The 23,451-nt window shown below is 38.6% G+C and overlaps 1 protein-coding gene across 1 annotated transcript in view; it reads right to left on the bottom strand.

Annotated features, from left to right (window-relative positions):
• Nucleotides 1-23,451, bottom strand: part of LOC136858383 (probable ATP-dependent DNA helicase HFM1) — a 111,700-nt gene that overhangs the window by 23,545 nt on the left and 64,704 nt on the right. Inside the window, exons 3-4 of the mRNA XM_068225554.1 lie at nt 8,195-8,320; nt 78-310 (exon numbers count right to left, since the gene is read on the bottom strand). Of these exons, the coding sequence (XP_068081655.1) occupies nt 78-310; nt 8,195-8,320 (359 nt within the window). The remainder of the gene's footprint in view (nt 1-77; nt 311-8,194; nt 8,321-23,451) is intronic.

Raw genomic sequence — 23,451 nt, 5'->3', positions numbered from 1 at the left:
GTTTTAACATATACAAAACATATACAAAAGACCTGAACCTGGGCTTAATATAAAGAATACTTCTGATTAAACTGTACCTCGTCTATCAGGAAAAGTTTCACAACTTTGACCTTTCGAGTGTTGCTTCGCCAGTTTCTAGTCAACGAATCCCATTTTTCTGGAGTGGTTAGGATTATATTACACAGTGACAATTCTGAAAGGTCTGAAATGTTGGAGTCTCCAGTTACTTCTTGACAAGTTAGTCCCAATGCTGAAAACTTGCTCTGCCAATCTTGATACCTCTCTGAACAGAGGGCCTTTACTGGAGCCACTAAAAATATGAAACGTTTTGTTATAGAAGACATTATAAATAATATAAAATGACACAATGATGCCTTTTAAGAGATCATTATCTGTCTCCCTTAACATGATATTAAAACAGGTCATTTGCCACCTGATTTATCTTCTTAAGGACAGAAGTACGCGAGTGCCCACTGAAATAATGCTGAAACTTACCATAACATTTCTCACAATATCTGTCATAACATGAAAGATGGAAATGCACCAATTTTACCATGTCAAGTCAAAGACCTTTTGATTCTAATGGATTTCAATTTATAGTATTTAGACTTCTAGTTTCTTGTAAGGAATTTCTTGAATATGAGAAATTTTTCAATGTCTTGTTGAAACATGTCGTCATGTTGGTACACATTACTACTGAAGTATTGGTACCACTGCTTCCAAATTATCATCACACATTCATAGATGCATAAAAGTCTTGAAACTCTAGAATTTTAACATTTGACAAATATTTATGTCTTCAGTTATAATTTAATTTTAAAATATTGCAACTTTTAGAAAAAATGTTTATAAAAAACACAATTTAGAAGCAACATTAAATTCTAGAGTTTTAGTATCGCAGTACAGTAATACACGAGTGTGCAAAATTTCATATTTCTAGGTAGAATAGTTTAGGAGCAATGTGTACCTAAATGTGAAAATAAAGAGTTTTCGGGAAACTGCAGGCAAAGTTTGCTTCACTCACACCTGTCTAAGAACAAGGCTTCATATTATTCTTAATTTCTTTATGAAATCAAATAAAAATGCATATAAATCATACATATTCTTGTTCAGGAAGGCGCGCTTTTCAAATTAAGAGCAATTTTTTTTTTCGAAATCCGTTCTATTCACGCACTTCTGCCCTTAAAACCATTATGTTCACTTCACATTTATCCATTTCTCTCTTAAGATTTTCCAGTTTTCCTGCTCTTCAGTGTGTTCTTACGTTCCATGTCCTGATCCAGAAATTAAGATGTTCACCTCTTTTGATGATTCCCCCGAAGTACTCCCCAGCCAGAGATCTGAATGGTGGATTAGTTTATCTCCGGAACTTTTTATTCCAGGAAATGCCATTATTTTCAGTCTTTAGATGTTAAATAAATATAATAATGTGGTAGTCTTTCCATTTCCTTTCCACAGCGCAGTATCATGGCCAAAGAACCAGACTATTGATTTAACCCATGAATCTAGTTTTTTCAGTCTCTCCTTACTTTCACAATCATTCTTAAATCTGTCTCTTTTTAACCTGCACCTCCTTCTTAATCTATTACTCTGTTATAATATGGGCTGTTTATATTTTTCTTTACTATTTTCCGTTGATCATAATTACTTTTTTTTTTAAACTCCCCTACGTCTTATCAACCATATTATGGTATTGGCTAATAGTCCTACTTTTACAACCTCCCTTTCCATCATATTTTCTTTTAAGTAGCTGAAACCTGTCAAGAGATGACAGTCACTGGGATAAATATATATTTATTGAAGGATTGCCTTATATACGACATTCCTTTACTTTAATTTTTTGGAATTTTCTTTACGTCGCACTGACATGCATAGGTTTTCTTCTTTATTTGCAACAGGTAGATATTACAGCGATGATGGGATAGGAAATGGCCATAAGTGGGAAGGAGGCGACTGTGGCCTTAATTAAAGTACAACCCCAGCATTTGTCCGGTGTGAAAATGGGAAATCATGGAAAACTATCTTCAGTGTTGCCGACAGTGGGGTTTTAACCCACTATCTCCCGAATGCAAGATGATGGCTACGTGACCCAAACCACGCAGCCACTTGCTCGGTGCATTCCTTGTACAATTACCTTTTTGGCACTGTTGGAACTTTAGAATATCACTCTCTTGACAATGCAACATTTAACCATGGCTGAAAACTGACTGAGGTAAATAGTGACCTTCACATCCCTTGAGGTTTATTGATCATGATATAAAATGCCAAATGAACTGGAAATTGATGCCTAAAACAAAATTGAAGTGTTTTATCGTGTGCTACTAAGAGTTTCTCAACCTCACCATAAACACTTATTATTTTAATTTCATCATGTCTCACTTGTTTTCATACTCTTTTTAGTAGTGTTTTAACATATTCTTTTAACATTAATTATTAAATTTTTAACGTTTTTCACTGAAGATGGCTCAAATGAGCCGAAACATGTTTGATTAATATTACTCCACCTGAAAGATGGAGATATGTAATGAATAGGAGTACAAATTAAATTTCCTTTGTAAAGTGAAAACCATCAATATGGAATGATTTTATTATCTTGTAATAGTTGACGTGACAATCATATAGAATGTGCAAAGTTATCTAACTTCCTAGCTACTTTCCGCCAATATTCAGGCATGTTGTTTTACTCTGGATGCAGCAGTAATCCTATCTGTTGAAGATGAGTGGTAGCAGAAGAGACAAATCACAACAATGGTCAGTGTAATGCTATTGTTGATCAGTTTCATGAGCTTTTGATATTTTAGGCTTTCACATTTGATTTTCTTCTGACTCTGGGATATTAGAGTATCTAATGTAAAGGCAGTTCTTCCTTCTTTCATGGCTCCCTCTTGTCTTATTCTTCAAGCATTCGTTCCTTTATGATTTTTCTCATTTTTTATAATTATCTTCACATTTTTCCTTGTCGATACAGACCGGTGACCACGCAGGTTTACACCTTAAACAATCATGACAAAAACCATTGCCAGTTAACACAATTAAATAATATTTCCATGTTAACACTGCTTGGCGCTGATATGGACTAAGCAACAAAAGTCTAAATTCAATATTCTATTATCATAGTCGGTACGGTAATACTGTATAAGGCATAAATTATTATAACTTATATTCTCTATAACTTTAGTTACGGTAATTGATACTTTTCAAAAGAATCAATAACATAGGAATTTTTAAAAATAAATTTTAGGCAACTTCCACTAAATTATCATTTCATACGTACATGCATACATACACATATATTATCATTATAGACCGTTATGCCTTTCAGAGTTCAGTCTGCAAGCCTCTGTGAAAATACTAAACATTGCCACAATCCTCTATTTGCGACTAGTGCTGTGGCCTCATTTAGTTCTATACCTCTTATCTTTAAATTGTTAGAAACTGAGTCTAACCATCGTTGTCTTGATTCCCCTCTACTCCTCTTACCCTCCATAACAGAATTCATTATTCTCCTAGGTAACCTATCCTCCTCCATTAATCTCACATGACCCCACCACCAAAGCCAGTTTATGCGTAGAGTTACATCCATCGAGTTCATTCCTAACTTAGCCTTTAGCTCCTTGTTCCGAGTACCCTCCTGCCATTGTTCCCACCTGTTTGTACCAGCAATCACTCTCGCTACTTTCATGTCTGTTACTTCTAACTTATGAATAAGATATCCTGAGTCCGCCCAGCTTTCGCTCCCGTAAAGCAAAGTTGGTCTGAAAACAGACTGATGTAAAGATAGTTTCATCCGGGAGCCAACTTCCTTCTTACAGAATACTGTTGATCGCAAGTGTGAACTCACTGCATTAGAATTACTGGACCTTGATTCAATCTCACTTACTATATTACCATCCTGGGTACCGAGCTCGATAGCTGCAGTCGCTTAAGTGCGGCCCACTGTCGGCAGCCCTGAAGATGGTTTTCCGTGGTTTCCCATTTTCATCCAGGCAAATGCTGGGGCTGAACCTTAATTAAGGCCATAGATGCTTCCTTCCCACTCCTAGCTCTTTCCTGTCCCATCGTCGCCATAAGACCTAAAAAAAGACCGTCCTGGGAGAACATGCAATCTAAATACTTAAAATTATCTACCTGTTCCAGCTTTGTAGCACCTATCTGACATTCAATTCTGTTGAATTTCATACCTATTGACATCAATTTAGTCTTCGAGAGGCTAATTTTCATACCATACTCATTGCATCTATTTTCAAGTTCCAAGATATTAGACTGCAGGCTTTCAGCACAATCTGCCATTAAGACCAAGTCGTCATCATAGGCCAGACTGCTTACTACATTTCCACCTAACTGAATCCCTCCCTGCCACTTTACAGTATACCTTTCAGCAGATGATCCATGTAAACTACGAACAGCAAAGGTGAATGATTACAGCCGTGTCTAACCCCTGGAAATACCCTGAACCAGGAACTCATTCTACCATCAATTCTCACTGAAGCCCAATTGTCAACATAAATGCCTTTGATTGATTTTAATAATCTACCCTTAATTCCATAGTCCCCCAGTATGGCGAACATCTTTTCTCTCGGTACCGGTACCCTGTCATATGCTTTCTCTAGATCTACAAAACATAAACACAACTCTCTATTCCTCTCATAACATTTTTCAATCACCTGGTGCATACTGAAAATCTGATTCTGACAGCCCCTCTGTGATCTGAAACCACACTGGTTTTCATCCAATTTCTTCTCAACCACTGATCGCACCCTCCCTTCCAACATGCCAGCGAATACTTTGCCTGGTATACATTTTTTTTTGGTAGTAGCTTTACGTTGCGCCTGGTATACTAATCAATGAGATACCTCGATAGATGTTGCAATCCTTCCTGTTCCCTTGCTTATAGAAAGATGCAATTACTGCTTTTGTCCAATCTGCAGGTACCTTACCAACACTCCATGCTAATCTTACTACATTATGATGCCATTTCATCCTTGCCTTTCCACTATACTTCACCATTTCAGGTCTAATTTCATCTATCCCTGCTGCTTTATGACAATGGAGTTTATTTACCATCCTTTCCACTTCCTCAAGCATAATTTCAACCAACATAATTTTCTTCCTCCCCATGAGTTTGGTTGTTTGCAACACCACCATGCATATTTCTTTTTACATTGAGAAGATGTTCAAAATATTCCCTCCACCTGTCCAGTCATTCCCTGGGATCTGTTATGAGTTCACCTGAATTACCCAAAGCACTGTTCATTTCCTTTTTCCCTCCCTTCCTAACATTCTTTATTACTGTCCAGAAAGGTTTCCCTGCTGCTTGACTTAGCTTTACCAGGTTATTACCAAAATCTTCCTACAACTTTTTGGATTCAACAACTATTTGACATGAATAAAATTTATTCATAACATAGACTGTAAAACATTCCCAGACTTTACATATCAATTTTCATTCAATTCTGTTTACCTGTTTTCTCGTGGTTCGGCGTTGATATGGACTTAGCAACAATAATCAAAATTCACAAATATCTCTCATCATAGATGGTACGGTAATAATGCGTAAGACATATATGATCGGAAATTTAATTCTATATGACTTAAGTTATGTTGTATTTATCAATAGCACCATTAATAACATGAATATTTGAGAATTACATTTTTTGGCCTTCCCCTAAAGTACCATTTTACTCAGTGTGAATAAAATTATTTAGAGCCTAGATTGTGGTGCATCATTCCTCTACTTTACATTCTGATTTTCATTAAATTCTCTTCAGCTATTTTCTTGTGATGCCTGTACATACATACATACACATATACAATCAAATAGACAGACAGACAGACAGACAGACAGACAGACAGACAGACAGACAGACAGACAGACAGACAGACAGACAGACAGACAGACATGACATTAAAAATTGCAGTTTCTTGTTATTGTGGCCACGACCGATACAGAAATACCAATCTTCTTAAATACTGAGCAATGTACAGAGAAAACTCTTATTTTATATATATATAGATTTCTCACTGTTTGCTCATTCATTCTCTCAGTCAACTAGTTGACTAATCAGTTCTTATCACCAATTCATATACTCATATACTTTCTTTCACTCTACCAGTCTGTCATTCTCTCACAAATCCACAGACATGTGTAGCTGTTCCTTTGAACCCTCAGTGATGCAGAACATTTGAGTGCTGCATTACCCAGTGAATAGAGGTGATTCACTAAGAAAATGCAGTGGTCTCTTTAAAAATTCATTGTTACAACAGTTTAGCTCAGATTCTTTTTAAATGTTTACAGTAGAGACTCAAAAGAATGTAGTTTACACTTATTGATTTTTTTTTCCATGGGTACTAATGGAAAAGAGACCTGTCAACCTGTCATGTTTTTGACAGAATGATAGTGACGTTCTTGTATTTGCGTAGGTTGTTTCACAATCTAATGAAAACTAGTGTTTGCTGATTCAGAAATTTTGAGCAGAAGACCTGTAAACAATAGCTCAAAGATTCTTTCAGCTCAAATCCCAAGTAAATGGGACAATTAATTCATGAGGAAGAGGGCATGTACTTTGGCGTGTTTCATCGTCCATTACTTGGTCTTGTGCACCATGCACTCTAATTTCTTATGCTATGCGTCTGCTTTCACTTTGCTTAGTGGAACAAACTCTGTGTTAGTAGTTTAGTCTGGTGTAGCACTGTTATCATCTGATTTATTCACACTTAATTACTTCACTTTCATTCAAGCTGCACTGTGCCATACAGTCCCATGCAAATTAATTGTAACCTTGGAATTTTATTCATTATTTTCTCAATGGTTAGCGACAGTGTGTTACACATGACTTATTCTTAGTTTCTGCACTCTCTACACGTTACTTGCACTGTTATTCAGTGTTGTTTAATTTGTGTGGTGATTGTTATGGATAAAGGCATATTTATTTCAAAGTGAACCACTTTGGAGGATTTTTGAGGTGGTAATAATAACCTATTTCTTCAATGGATACGACTCCCAGGAAGCGTAGTGCGATTATAGCATTATCTTTTCTCTGATGAGAATTATTTCAAGTGCAGGGCCAGAGGGTTCAATATGTGCACTGAGCAAATTAAGAGCCCACAATATACATCATTGGCAACAGACCATAAAACACCCTGTGCAAAAGATGTTTTGGGGGTGTTTTACACACGAAGGATTGGGATCCTTCGTACCAGTTGAAGGGATGATGAAATCTGACCAGTACATCCAAATACTGCAAAGAAGAGTTGTCCCTGAGCTGCAGAGGAGGTTTCCAGATGGTGATGGAATTTTGCTGATATCACAAGGGGATTCTGAATCAAGAAATTTCAAACATTTGGGGGATGTCTTTGCCAGAAGATCAGATGATTTTCTTTTTTGGGGGAATTTCCTTTTAGTTACAGTACTAGATAAATACATAGGAAAATTAGGAAATATATGTCTAACAGAATAGTCTTTTAAAAGCCAGTTGGTTCTTGGGAGAAGTACTTCCTTTCCTTCTATCACAAATTTGTCATATTTAACAATTAAATCTTCTGAAAAGTGAGCATCACAGATGTTGGACTTTTCAGTGAGTTCCCTATCCTTCCATGGTATGACCCTTTTCCACTTGATAAAATGTTCCTTACATTTAGAGAGTTTGAAAAACCACCTTACCTCTTTATAGTCCCTATAGCCTAATCTGCATCCTGGTAAAAGAAAGAAACCAGCAAGGCATCTTCACTACTCACATTAAGCACTCAGGGCTGAACTGCTGTTTACTTGCATTAATTAACAAGAAAATTATCACACGAAGATAACCTCAACACAAGGTAAGATATTCAATTCCTTTTCACTCAATGCTTCCAACAATAGCATTTCAGGTACCTATTAATACTATGAAGTAATAGTGTAAGCACTTAAAGATCAATAAAAAATTGCACAGAACACCTCCAAAACACTCCAACCAATTAAAAATCTTCAGATATCACACATAAACACATGTGGAGATCATGTAGCCACAGTCAACTGGAGTGCTGCGTAGAACGCCAACCATATCTGTATTCAATACATGCTATTGAGGGAGACGAGATAACACTTCTTCTTCTTTTCATTATGGTTATGGTATACTTTGTCAGATTTAGGCAGCCTATCATTGTAGGAAGTACAAATAAATAATAAATAAATTTAAAGAAGTACAAACATACTTACAGTATACAATAGAAAAGTCATCACAATATCTGTGGTCTCTTATTTGCATAAGAAGATGAATGATAGCCAACTCAAAAATAACTGTTTTCCCTGATCCTGTTGGTGCTGATACTACAACTTGATTATCTGAAGATAAAAGAAATATTAAACAAAATGTTATTGAAAAATACAAAAAGCAAATTAATAATATATTTCAGTTAGTAAGCAGACCTGGTCAACAGCTGGAAACTGCAGATGATGATGATGATGATAATAATTGAGTTAGTACGAAAAACACTTTTACTAATATGTACTGTATAAAAGATAGTAAGAGAATGTTGGGGAGAAAAATTAAGTAAAATTTGGAGTGTAAAAAGAAATTGGACTTCACAAGTAAGAGGATGGTGACATCCTTTTGACTCTCAATGACATTGGCAAACTTCCCAGTATGATGACTAGAAGAAGAGTACTAAAACCAACATACCACTCTTTGGGGACCTCTGTACCCCAGCTGAAATTTTATATTATATATGACTACTGAAAGTTAAAATATATCACTGTTTTTGCACCATTTCAGACATTTTTTTTGAAAAAATAAAATTTTTCTGAAACAGGACAAAAATTATACTAAATAAATAAGCATCAAAACGGACATACTTATTCAGGAATGAGAATAAAGCTAAACATTTGTAATAAACCAATAAGTCATGAACTTCATTGACACAAAATTAGCTCTTAAGATTGAATGATGAAGTTTACTGACACAAATTAGGTACTTAGGTATTAGATGATTTAGACTAATTTTTTGACATTGCTTGTAAAATATCAATGATGAATCATTTGCAAAAGTCACAGACAAATATCAATGTCAACCCCTGCACATTCACCAGCCTTGTTGACCCCATCTTTTCTTGAAAATGATGTCCCTGTAGGTTCTCAAATTGACAATTCAGGGTATCATTTAAAATGAAAACTCAGGGTATCTCTTCAAGAATAGTTGAAGCCAGCTTCTACCTGCCGTAAGATCACTGAAAGGATGTTTAATGGCAAACTGCAATGGCATCCTTCTTAAATCTTTCCTCTTTAGACCATAAAGTGTTGCTTCCATTATAAGGCAATATAAAACAATCTCTTTGTTAAATACGATTCAACTCGAGCTGCCCTCTGGTGCCACCACCTAGTAGCCTGATGTTATTTCTTTGGTTACGAGTAGTCATCTTTTGTTCAGTTCACTTTTGCACCAGTCACTTGACTTGTTCAAACAGTTTAACTATATTAAACTTGTTCCTTTTCATATTTAAACCTGCACTTTAAAGCAATGGGCATCGTATTTCATTTCGTAAGCCACACCCTTATTAATAGGTTATGGGCCCAGAGTCGGGCGTGAGGAAGTGAAGTTATAGAAAGACGTGAAAGTGTGGTTAAGTTGTTCTGGAATATTCTGTAATGTGGCGAAAAAGATCAAGAAATGGCATTGTCTGCAATAATGCGCATTGAAATGCTTTCAAAAGACAACTTTAATACATGGAAAATCCATATGAAAGCATTACTCATAAAAAGGATGTGTGGACCTATGTAAGTGGTGCAAAATCGAAGCCGGAGGTAAATGCAGAGACCACAACCGCAGTGACGGTGTGGAAATCTGGAGACAGTAAGGCCGACCCTCACCAGGATTACCTGATTCAAGAACTGGACAAAATCCAAAGAAAAGCGCACGATTCGTTCTGGGTGATTTCCGACAAAAGAGTAGCATTACAAAAATGTTGCAAAGTTTGGGCTGGGAAGAATTGGGAGAAAGAAGATGAGCTGCTCGACTAAGTGGTATGTGACATAGATGTTGATTCCCATAGGGAGTCTGAAATATTTGTCCTGAATGAGTAAATTTATAATACCAATATAAATGGTCCGTCATTGGACATTATAAATTTTCCAGCCAACTCACCCTTGGTTGCCAGCGTTTCGCCCTCGTGTGCTAGGGTAGGCTCATCAGTTGGTACCTAGCACACCTACCAATACGCTGGCTAGTGCATACCGTGGAGGCCACTGCGTAGGCTAACTGGAGCCACCGGCAGTGCCAATGCACTAAGAGACTTTGTCTCATTATCAAAAATTGATGCCTGCTTGGCCATCAGATGACATAGATGTTGATTCCCATAGGGAGTCTGAAATATTTGTCCTGAATGAGTAAATTTATAATACCAATATAAATGGTCCATCATTGGACATTATAAATTTTCCAGCCAACTCACCCTTGGTTGCCAGCGTTTCGCCCTCGTGTGCTAGGGTAGGCTCATCAGTTGGTACCTAGCACACCTACCAATACGCTGGCTAGTGCATACCGTGGAGGCCACTGCGTAGGCTAACTGGAGCCACCGGCAGTGCCAATGCACTAAGAGACTTTGTCTCATTATCAAAAATTGATGCCTGCTTGGCCATAAGATGACATAGATGTTGATTCCCATAGGGAGTCTGAAATATTTGTCCTGAATGAGTAAATTTATAATACCAATATAAATGGTCCGTCATTGGACATTATAAATTTTCCAGCCAACTCACCCTTGGTTGCCAGCGTTTCGCCCTCGTGTGCTAGGGTAGGCTCATCAGTTGGTACCTAGCACACCTACCAATACGCTGGCTAGTGCATACCGTGGAGGCCACTGCGTAGGCTAACTGGAGCCACCGGCAGTGCCAATGCACTAAGAGCGTATTGGTAGGTGTGCTAGGTACCAACTGATGAGCCTACCCTAGCACACGAGGGCGAAACGCTGGCAACCAAGGGTGAGTTGGCTGGAAAATTTATAATGTCCAATGACGGACCATTTATATTGGTATTATAAATTTACTCATTCAGGACAAATATTTCAGACTCCCTACGGGAATCAACATCTATGTCATCTGATGGCCAAGCAGGCATCAATTTTTGATAATGAGACAAAGTCTCTTAGTGCATTGGCACTGCCGGTGGCTCCAGTTAGCCTACGCAGTGGCCTCCACGGTATGCACTAGCCAGCGTATTGGTAGGTGTGCTAGGTACCAACTGATGAGCCTACCCTAGCACACGAGGGCGAAACGCTGGCAACCAAGGGTGAGTTGGCTGGAAAATTTATAATGTCCAATGACGGACCATTTATATTGGTATTATAAATTTACTCATTCAGGACAAATATTTCAGACTCCCTATGGGAATCAACATCTATGTCATCTGATGGCCAAGCAGGCATCAATTTTTGATAATGAGACAAAGTCTCTTAGTGCATTGGCACTGCCGGTGGCTCCAGTTAGCCTACGCAGTGGCCTCCACGGTATGCACTAGCCAGCGTATTGGTAGGTGTGCTAGGTACCAACTGATGAGCCTACCCTAGCACACGAGGGCGAAACGCTGGCAACCAAGGGTGAGTTGGCTGGAAAATTTATAATGTCCAATGACGGACCATTTATATTGGTATTATAAATTTACTCATTCAGGACAAATATTTCAGACTCCCTATGGGAATCAACATCTATGTCATCTGATGGCCAAGCAGGCATCAATTTTTGATAATGAGACAAAGTCTCTTAGTGCATTGGCACTGCCGGTGGCTCCAGTTAGCCTACGCAGTGGCCTCCACGGTATGCACTAGCCAGCGTATTGGTAGGTGTGCTAGGTACCAACTGATGAGCCTACCCTAGCACATGAGGGCGAAACGCTGGCAACCAAGGGTGAGTTGGCTGGAAAATTTATAATGTCCAATGACGGACCATTTATATTGGTATTATAAATTTACTCATTCAGGACAAATATTTCAGACTCCCTATGGGAATCAACATCTATGTCATCTGATGGCCAAGCAGGCATCAATTTTTGATAATGAGACAAAGTCTCTTAGTGCATTGGCACTGCCGGTGGCTCCAGTTAGCCTACGCAGTGGCCTCCACGGTATGCACTAGCCAGCGTATTGGTAGGTGTGCTAGGTACCAACTGATGAGCCTACCCTAGCACACGAGGGCGAAACGCTGGCAACCAAGGGTGAGTTGGCTGGAAAATTTATAATGTCCAATGACGGACCATTTATATTGGTATTATAAATTTACTCATTCAGGACAAATATTTCAGACTCCCTATGGGAATCAACATCTATGTCATCTGATGGCCAAGCAGGCATCAATTTTTGATAATGAGACAAAGTCTCTTAGTGCATTGGCACTGCCGGTGGCTCCAGTTAGCCTACGCAGTGGCCTCCACGGTATGCACTAGCCAGCGTATTGGTAGGTGTGCTAGGTACCAACTGATGAGCCTACCCTAGCACACGAGGGCGAAACGCTGGCAACCAAGGGTGAGTTGGCTGGAAAATTTATAATGTCCAATGACGGACCATTTATATTGGTATTATAAGTGGTATGTTCCGAGCTGTCAGCAGAGAGATGGCATGGAATGACATTAGTAGACGAATAAGTTTGAGTGGTGTCTTTAAAAGTAGGAAAGATCACAATATGACGATAAAGTTGGAATTCAAGAGGACAAATTGGGGCAAATATTCATTTATAGGAAGGGGAATTAGAGAATGGAATAACTTACCAAGGGAGATGTTCAATAAATTTCCAATTTCTTTGAAATCATTTAAGAAAAGGCTAGGAAAACAACAGACAGGGAATCTACCACCTGGGTATGCCCTAAATCCAGATCAGTATTGATTGATTGATGTCACACATACTTCTGGGAATCTCTTCAACTGAGCTGAAACAAGTGAAGGATTGTATAACGTCAAGAGAACTTTGACAAAACTTGCTAACCTGACGAAACAAATAGTGCTTCAACACATGGATGAGGGCGACGATGTTTGTGATCAACTGCGAAGATTCTTTGATGCTGTTGACCGACTCAGCGATATGGAAGTGCCAATAAACAGTGACCTTCTGTCGATATTGTTATTCTGCAGTTTACCGGTAAGTTTTGATAGCTTTCATATCACAATCGATTCACGTGACGAACTCCCGAGTCCCAAATTCAATGCATATAAAAATAGTTGAGGAAAGTGATGTGTGATCGAGTAACTGACAAACTCATGTGCAGAATGTGATGTTGGTGCAGAAACAGAACAATAACAACAGTTGGAACTATGGCAAATCAGGTAAATCAAATAAGCATGATGGTGACACATTCAGGTATTTCAAGTGCAAAAAGCCAGGTCACAAAGCAGCGAATTGTCGATCAAAAGTGAAAAATGATCAAAACAAGAACAAGATGGAAAACACTTTGTTGTACGCTGCCCCGGTTTTGAGTGTGTGTCACAAAGCAAATGTCTCACTGGCTCATTCGACAGACAAGAACGGGTGGTGCCTGGATAGCGGGTATACCTCACACATGGTCAAATACATTAACAGTTTTTAGTGCATTGAATAGAACATTAGTGGCTAACTCCAGCTCAATGAAAATCAGTGCCAAAGGTATAGTACAGTTGGTGACATGAGTAAACAAACGCGATAACACAGCTGACCTGAGTGAAGTTCTGGATGTGCCAGACTAACAATGTAGTTTTGCACATGGATCAGGTCAGCGGACTATACTTTGTGAGTGATTCACGCAATTCAAGCCGTGAAGAGAGGAAATCTTTGAAACGAAATGAAATGGCGTATGGCTTTTAGTGCCGGGAATGTCCGAAGACATGTTCAGCTCGCCAGGTACAGGTCTTTTGATTTGACAACCGTAGGCGACCTGCGCGTCATGATGAGGATGAAATGATGATGAAGACGACACATACACCTAGCCCCCACGCCAGCAAAATTAACCAATGATGGTGAAAATTCCCGACCCTGCCGGGAATCGAACCCGGCACACCTGCAACCAAAGGCCAGCACGCTAACCATTTAGCCATCGAATAGGAAATCTTTGACAGACTGGCACAGGAAGATGGGACATTTGAACGTCAAAGATCTTCAAGTAGCAGCGAGAAACCACAGAGGGCAAGAACTTGAAATTAGTTACATTAATTGGTCATCGAATGTGAGGTTTGTGTTCAGGGGAAAATGATACGTCAGCTGTTTCCAAAATCGTCTCAAAGGAAATCTGTTCCTGGTGAACTCATATACATGGATGTGTGTGGGCCCATGAAGGTGAAATCAAATGGTCCTGCCAGATAATTTTTTACATTCGCCAATGACCCTACACATTAGAGTGAAGTTCATTTCCTATGAAAATAGAATGAAGTACTTGATGAATTCCAGGCTTTCAAAACCATGATTGAGATGCAGTTCAACAAGAAGGTAAAGTTCCTGCAATCTCATAACGGAATAGAGTACATCAACAGGCAGGTTGATGACTTATTGAAGAGCTGCCGCATTAACGTCGATTTACTGTCCCGAACAACTTTAAGCAAAATGGAGTAGCTGAGTGGAAAAACTGCACCTGTTGAAATGGCTCAGTGTCTACTGATCCAGTCTGGCCTTCTACCTTCGTTCTCGGCAGAAGCAGTGTTAACTGTGAATCACATCAGGAATTGTTGCCCACCTGCTGCATTGGAAGGAAATACTCCCTTTGAAATGTGGATGGGAGAGAAACCAGATGTGGGAAACTTTCAGGAATTTGGTTTGTTGATCTACTGTTTAAATCGCACCAAAAGCACAGGCTTGTTTGAGCCAAGTGTGTGAAAGGATGTGTTTCTTTTTTTGTGTGTGTGTGTATTCCAAGGCCTTCAGGATCTGGATCGCTGAGGAACGCTGAGTGAAGATTTCGCGTGATGTCAGTCCAGTTCCTGGAAGAGCTTCCAAAAGTGAATGGTTGTTGTTATAAAGATTTCCACCCAGAACAGACAACCAATATCATCGAAACTGTTGATGTGAGAGCAGAGGAACATGTGTCGACAATGGAAACATTAATAATAATATGGGAATCAACATCTATATCATCCAATGGAAACATTGCCGGGAGTGTCTGAGGACAAGTTCGGCTCGCCAGATGCAGGTCTTTTGATTTGACTCCCGTAGGCGACCCGTGTGTCATGATGAGGATGAAATGATGATGAAGACGACACAGACACCCAGCCCCCGTGCCAGTGGAATTAACTGATTATGGTTAAAATTCCCGACCCTGCCGGGAATCGAACCCGAAAGCCCTGTGACCAAAGGCTAGAATGCTAACCATTTAGCCATGGAGCTGGACTGCATGGATATTATGTGTTGTTAAAGACTTGTTGGTTTGTTGATTTAAATTTATTTCTGTTATTTTGTTAAAAAGAATGTTAGTTTTTCCTGGATTTCATTAAGGATAAAAATAGGATTTGATCAAGGTTTATAGGTATGTTTTCTAGTAATGTTTAAAAGAGCTCATTTGTGACATGAATAATGTCTAAATCTTTATTTATACAAGAAAATTAATTATTGCATTTCTTAAAATGTTTACCTATTGCAGAAAATGTTCTGTGTTTATTTGCATTTATAATGTTTTCTGTAACGAACTAGGAAGTTTCTTCTAGTTTGTCTAATGTTCAATCTGTTGTTCAATCATACTGATTGCATTTTAATTTTTAAACCTGTGATTGTTAATATTTATTGTTTTCACTAAAAATATGCATACTGTAAAATATGGTAATTTGGAATTACATTGTGTCTTTTGAAGATGATATTGAAGTTTTGTTTTTTAAATATGTTTGTTATTTTATACATGTTGCTGTAATTGAAAGTAAAGTGATGTAGTCTTCTTTTGTCCTTCTTTTCCTTTACTGTAGTTCATTCTTTCTTTTATTGATGATTTTGTCAATAAAGTTTGTACTGTAACCATTACTACGTGCTGTAGTATGTATGATTAATCTCTCTTTTTGTAACTTTTTTTTTTTGGAAAGGGGGATGTTAAAAGCTTTGTATGTCATACTGTAGAAAGTAGCTTTCTTATGGATGCCAGATTAGAGAGAATCTTGTTTAATGGTGTTTATTGTTTTAGGTTTTCTGAAGATCTGAGAGAGCTTTCATTCCTGTTAATTTTGAGGTTGGTTTGTTGGTTTCCAATTTGATTATAAATTTTATGTGGGAGTCCGAAGTATTAAGTTGCTCAAGTAGAGTTTTACTGTTAGTAATGCACTGATCAATGACGGTAAAAATATTGTCTGCGTATCTGGACCAGGAGCCCTTGCTGGCAAGATGTAGTGTTTACAGTGCACTATGTCTTCTGGAATGGGATAGAGCAATTTGTTACTTTCATTGACCAGTCTCAGTCTCATCCTTGGCTTTGACAATATGAAAGTGACCAAGGTATGAGCGATGCTAGTAATACCATTCCTTATGCAGCCAGTCCCTGTTATGAATGGTGTGAAAATATCGCCCATAGGGTCGGTTGGTGCATGCATTTCAGTAAGCTTGGCAGACTGATATGCAGCAGCAACTTCTGGCTCGGTGAGGAAAGCAACGGGAAACTACCTCACTCCTCATTTCCCTAGTATGCCTCTTCAGTGATGCCTAGGCTGTCTATGATAGCTTTTGGTGGTGTTGTGGAGGATCAAACCAGCCTTCGGGCTGCATACCCAACATACGTACATACATCTGGACCACTGGAATATTCCATTACGGTTATAAATTATCTTGGTTTTTCTAAATTATCAATGTAGATTTCAGCTAAAATTCTGGAAGTAGGAGACCCCAAAGGGAACCCTTTTTGCTGGCAGATGGTGTTATTGAAGATGAAACAGCTGTTATTGAGAATGAATTCTAAAATATAAAAAAATTCTAATAATTTGCTTAAATGACTGTGTGTTTAAATTCTCTTTGAAAAAACTGACAGTTTTGGGTATAGGGATGTTGGCATACATGCTGGTAATGTCGAATGAATGCATGGTGTGAATTTAGTTTGAGTCTTTGGTAATTTTACTGAATACTACTGAATTTTCAATGGAAGTTTTATTAAAAATGTGTAAATGTTTTGCCAACATTTTTTAATTAAATGGGAAATATTATAAGTAGAGCTATTTTTGAAGTTAATGATTGGTCTGTTGGGGACGTGGTGCTCTGTCAGTTGGAAGTCTGGGGTTCATAAGAGTGAGTTTGGAGATTTCATGGTCACTGAAAAGAGATAATGTGTTGTTCAACATTTTTTGAGTTTTGTATTTTTTTAAATATATTTTTTTGCTAGGGGCTTTACGTCACACCGACACAGATAGGTCTTATGGCGACGATGGGATATGAAAGGCCTAGGAGTTGGAAGGAAGTGGCCGTGGCCTTAATTTGCCTGGTGTGAAAATGGGAAACCACGGAAAACCATCTTCAGGGCTGCCGATAGTGGGATTCGAACCTACTATCTCCCAGATGCAAGCTCACAGCTGTGCTTGAGTTTTGTAAGTGGGATATTTGTTTATTTTAGAGAAACTGCTGTCACAAAAGATTTGTTTGGTTTTATTAATGCAATCGTTCTTTGTCATTAAAACAGCTTTATCAGCTTTTGTAATTATTATATTATTGATTTGATCTCCTCTTTCAGTTTTGGAGTATGGTTGTTGGCAATGGCAGACTTTGTGGGTTGTTTTTCTTTAAATGTTTTCTGTAATTTTTTTTCACAACTTCAAATCTTACTTCATTTGTTTACCAGTGAGCAGTTACCAATGGCAAGTTCAGTTTCAGCTATGGTGGTTATAATTAGAGCCCTGCGCGGATATACAAAATAATACCAGCATCCGCACTACCTTCATCCGCACCCACATCGGCGAATGGTTATCCGCATCCATAATATGGTTATCCGTGTATATTGTAAATGTTTAACTACAGTATATTACATCCAAGGTATTGAAATGGGTAGATCTGTTAACATAATGCAATAGGCCTGGCACCTGGCACCAGAACCCCTACAGTCACAGCTTATGAAGAATTTTCTCTTGTGACAACTACCGACGTAGAGATCGGGCCAGCTAGGAAGACAGCCGGTGAGAGGAAGTGTGTGAGTGAGAACGGAAAGCCGTGGGAGTGAGAACGCTGACTTCCCCTTCTCGCTCGGTGTTGTGGCGACATACAGTTGACCCGAAATATTTTTTATAACTGACATGTAACACTCTGCATATTTTCAATTAGTGGAATTCCCTTCCAGCAGTAAATTACAGACATAACTAGCCAAAATGAATGTATTTAGAAGTGTTACAGATGATGTATAGATTTAAGGAGTTAGAACATAATTTAACCTCTTATTATAGTAGCTGTCAAAATATTTTTCGTGTATCAATTTGGGTAGCCATCTTTTAAATTAAATGTAAAATTAACTTAACGCATTGTAGAAGTACAGTGTAGTATATGGTTTGGTATGACAGCAGGCTTCATAACCTGAGCCACGTCATGTACAATAAGTCGATAATAATAATAATAATAATAATAATAATAATAATAATAATAATAATAATAATAATAATAATAATAATAATAATAATATACATCAAGAAGAAACACACTACAAGAAAATTGAAAAACTATCAGATACTATGCAAGAAAGGAGGATATACAAGTCTTTTTCCTTTTGAGATGGGCGCTGATATACCGGATATTGAATCATCAGACCAGCCTTTGCTGGATACATGGGACATATGTATTTAGGTTTTATCCGTCTGATACTGGGAAATTGTTTCAAATAAATAAACCTTTTGTATCTTATCTCATGTTTTTCCATTAAGGATGCGCTTGTTACTGTTAGTTTTTTCCCAATGATATCCTAATCATCGAAGCATTCGCTTGACACTAGTATTGGATCCTTTGAACTAACATTCTCTAACTTTGCATAAATTTTTGAAACTGTAGGTAAATAAAGATTGTTAACAATACGATGCAAGGCACCTTCGTCAAAATTGTCCAGTCCATGAATATACTTTTTTTTTTTTGTGTTTCAAACATACAATCCAGAGTTTTCCTAATTATTTAGTTTTTCGCTCTTAATCCATGCCACAGAACTTTCTGACACTACAACAGCTGTTGCTACTCTCTCCTGCTTTTTCTTACAATCTATCACAAACTTTTCTTCCTATTGTTTCCCTTTCCATAAGGTCAATAATGTTCGAGGTTGCTGTACGAGTCTGACTCTTTAGCACCTTACGATGCAGGCTACTTTTATCGCCTTCCATACTGTCACAGATAGACCTAGCGTACACAACCACTAACCACAGTCATTACACAATGAGAAATTAGAATGCAGCGCACAACAGCTGAGTGTAATCTTAAGCACTGAACTGCATTTGTACCAATAGCTCTGTTAGGAGGGGATGCGCTACGCTGGGTCGTACAAAGTGCGCATGCGCGACCAGACATGATCCTAGTCGGCCCGATCTCTATTGAACTTTGTTCCTTCTTTCCATTAATGGCGGGCAGGAGCCAGTTTGGCTTAGGTCAGATTTACGGCTTTATGGTCTCAACACTCTTTATATATCAGTATTCTTCCATGCCAATGTCAAGGGTCACATAACCACAAGCAAAAACAACAGTATACCTGAGTGAAAATCAATAAAGGTCATTATTTAGAAATTACCAGAAAAATTATCCGCACTGCAATACAGTTTGTATCCGCCAAGACACTAACTTTGTGGATAACCACGGATAAATCCGCATCCGTGCAGGGTTCTAGTTATAATCTTGTTTTCAGTAGCTAAATTTCTTTAATTATATTTTCATTTTTTATTTAGAACTAGCTAATGGTACATTTTTTGCTACAGAATTCTGCATTGAATACGTATTTCTAGGTATATTACTATACATGTAAGATTTTATTAAATTGCATGTCTCTTAGTGTTACTCAAGGAGCACCACGGGGAGTACCCCATACATTGTTTCTCATGTTAAGTCCAGGTTGGGGAGTTTTTACCATAATGGCAGGACCCTGTGATGGCATCACATAGCTAGCTGCTTTACAATCTGTCTCAGAGTCTCTGTCCTGGGCATGGTGAATTGCTCGTTGCAAGTTCTCTCCAAACAGGCTCTTGACTTGATCTACTATCTCAATGGAGCATGTCCTCTGGGCCTTTGTCCAGAGACTTTCCCTTCAATGATCATCTTCTCCAGTCCACTGGGTCTTCTAACAATGTGACCGAAGAACCTGAGCTGTTGTTGTTTGATAATTGTTGATAGTCTTATTTTGATGCCAAGCTGTTTCAGGATTGATTGATTGATTCATTCATTCATTCATTTGGTGTCTCTTTACTACTGCCAGTAACATATCAAGTTTAGGAGTTTTCACTATAATGGCAGGACCTCTTGTCTATTGCCATTCACAGTCGAGTTGGGGAATTTTCATTATGATGACAGGCCCCCTTGCTTACTGCCAGTCACAATCAATTTGAAGAGTTTTCATTACAATGGCAGGCCCCCTTTTCTACTTTCAGTGGCATGCCAATTGTGGAGTTTTCAATAAAATGGCAAGTCCTTTCCCTACTGCCAGTAACAGTCAAGTTGGGGTGGTTTCATTATAATGGCAGGCTCCCTCTCATACCACCCAGTCACAGTTGACTTGAAGAGTTCTCATTATAATGACAGATCATCCTTCCTACTACCAGTCACATCAAGTTGAGGAATTTTGATTACATTGGCAGGCCCCCTTGTCTACTTTCAGTCACTATAAATTTGGGGAGTTTTCATGTAATAGCAGGCCTCATTTTCTACTGCCAGTCACAGTGAAGTTGGGAATCCTTCATTACAATTGACGGACCCCTTTCCTACGGCCTGTCACAGTCAAGTTAGAGAGTTTTCATTATAATGGCAGGCCTCCATTTCCTACTGCTAGTCAAAATGAAGTTGGGGAGTTATAATGGCATGCCCTCTTTCCTACTGCTGGTCACAGTCAATTTGGTTATTATTACCATGGCTGACCCATTTTCCTACAGCCAGTCTCAGTGGAGTTTGGGAGTTTATGTTATAATGGCAGGTCCCTGTTTGCTACTGCCAGTCGTAAAACAGTTGGGGAGTTTTCATTACAACAGCAGGCCCCCTTGCTTACTGCCAGACACTCAACTGAATTAGAGTGTTTTCATTATCATTATTTACAACAATTTCTGTGCAGTAAATAAACAAAGCTAATATTACTGATAATGAAAACACTCAGGCAGGCCCGCTTGCCTACTGCCAGTCATAGTCGAGTTGGGTATTTTTCATTTCCATGGCAGGCCCATTTTCCTATCACCAGTCACAGTCAAGTTGGGGATTTTTTAATATAATGGCAGGCCTCTGTTTGCTACTGCCAGTCACAAAGCAGCTGGAAAGTTTGAATTATAATGGCAGGCCCATTTGCCTATTGCCAGTCTCAATCGAGTTAGAGTGTTTTCATTATCATGGCAGGTCCCCTTGCTTACTTCCAGTCACAACTGACTTAGGGAGTTTACAAATGATAATGTCAGTGACAGCCGAGCTGGTGATTTTTCATTATAATGGCAGCCCCTTTCCTCCTGTTAGTTACAGTCAAGTTGAAATCCTTCTTTATATTGGCAGGCCCCCTTTCCTACTGTCAGTCACAGTTTAATGATACTAATAAATGGAACTCGATGTGAAGAAATCTATACAAAAGTTAAAAATGAGACTAGGCATGAATTAATGAGGCACTTCCAGGTATCCTACAAACTTAAAACTTGGTACCAGAGAAACTGATGCCTTCAGGATCCCCACAAAAAATTGAAAATTCCCAGAATTCCCTGAGGGGACCAAGCTGGGAGGGGGTTTCAAAATTGGGGCTTAACATATGAACAGAAGTATAAACATTTCTTTCATCCAGTTGGATATATTTTCCTATGTATAGTTTTCACGAGCTTAACAGTTTCCTGAAAGTCCAAATTAAGCTTTGACATCAAACCCTGAGAAAGTATTGATGGAAATGTTTGAGATATTAAGGATACTAATACATGGAACTTGATGTGAAGCGATCTACATGTAAAGGTTTAAAAATTAATGTAAACTTGATTTAATGAAGCACTTCCAAGCATTCTACAAACACTAACTTTGTGCCAGAGTAGCTGATGCCCTCAGATTCCCTAGAAAAGTAAAAAATTCCCAGAATTCCCTGAGGAGGCCAGGATTTCAAATGTTAAAACTTAATTTGGACTTTGAAACTTTTAAATCCCTGAAAACTATCAGTTACTGCTTTGGAAAATAATATCCAAATGGGTGAAAGAAATGCTTACATTTGTGCTCTTGTGCTGAGCCCCAGTTTTGAAACCCCTACCCAGCCTGGCCCCTCAGGGAATTTATTAATAAGGGTGCGGATTGTGAAGTGAAACATGATACCTGTTAATTTAAAGGGCAGGTTTATTGGATACACAAGAAGAAAAGATTAACACAATGAATACATCTGAATAGGTCAAGTGACTACAAATATGGCTGCAAATAGTCAAGGACAAAACAACAAATATCTCCAGATGACGGCACTAGAGGGTGGTTCAATTCAAATCATACTTAACGGAATTCTGGAAATTTTATTTTTGTAGGAATCCTGAGGTCTTCAGCTTCTCTGGTACCAACTTTTAACACATTAATGACGGGCTACGTTAATTAACGTAGTTTCGTATTGGTGCGCGGGCGACCGGCTACGTAAATTAACATTTTCTCACACTGTTTCATTCTTGTGTGTTTTTATCCTCTCCGCCGTTTATTAATCGAAATATTTCGTGTTGTTTACAAACTAGAGTCTTTGTTGATCGGAATTTGGATAGATATATTCTTTCCTTGACAATGCTTTCGGCACAGGAAGCGTGGTTTCATAACCCTCAGTACCGCGTGACCGAGTGTATTGCCAGGTGTCAGCATGGCGCGCCGTAGTAAAGACAGCTTGATCGATGATGAAATATTTGGAGATAGTTTATCTGATGTCTCTAGTGATTGCAAAAGTGTAAGTATTAGTGATTGTGAAGATGTGTATCTGCCAACATCAAAATATACGCGCGGAAGTGAAAGTGCGACATTCAGTTCAGACGTGTCTCTTGACGACTGAAGATGCCAGTGATTGCAGTGACAGTGAGGTTGATGGATGGAGAAAAAAGGATGAAAACAGATTCTTAGAACCATTTACAGGTTTTACAGGTATTTATACTTCATCCTACTTCTCATGCTAGGTGTGCTTCTGTTGCCCGTCCACACGAAAGAATGGAGTAGCGCGCGCCCGGACAACAATGTGTTAAGGTACTATGATGCCTGGAGGTGCCTCATGAATTCAAGTCTATTTTCCAGATCGGTATACCAGCTGCCTCAGTCCAACTTACGTCGTGTGTGGCCGCCCTGCTTTAAGCGTATATACAATCTTACATGGAATCTTACCTTATGAAAGATGCTGGAAGTGTCATCCTTCATAATGAGGGACTTCATAAACACCA

This window comes from Anabrus simplex, chromosome 1 (genome assembly GCF_040414725.1).
Source record: "Anabrus simplex isolate iqAnaSimp1 chromosome 1, ASM4041472v1, whole genome shotgun sequence".
In the NCBI taxonomy this organism is placed as follows: Eukaryota; Metazoa; Arthropoda; class Insecta; order Orthoptera; family Tettigoniidae; genus Anabrus; species Anabrus simplex.
Note: the sequence above shows the minus strand (reverse complement) of the source record. Positions and strands in the feature narration are given on the sequence as shown.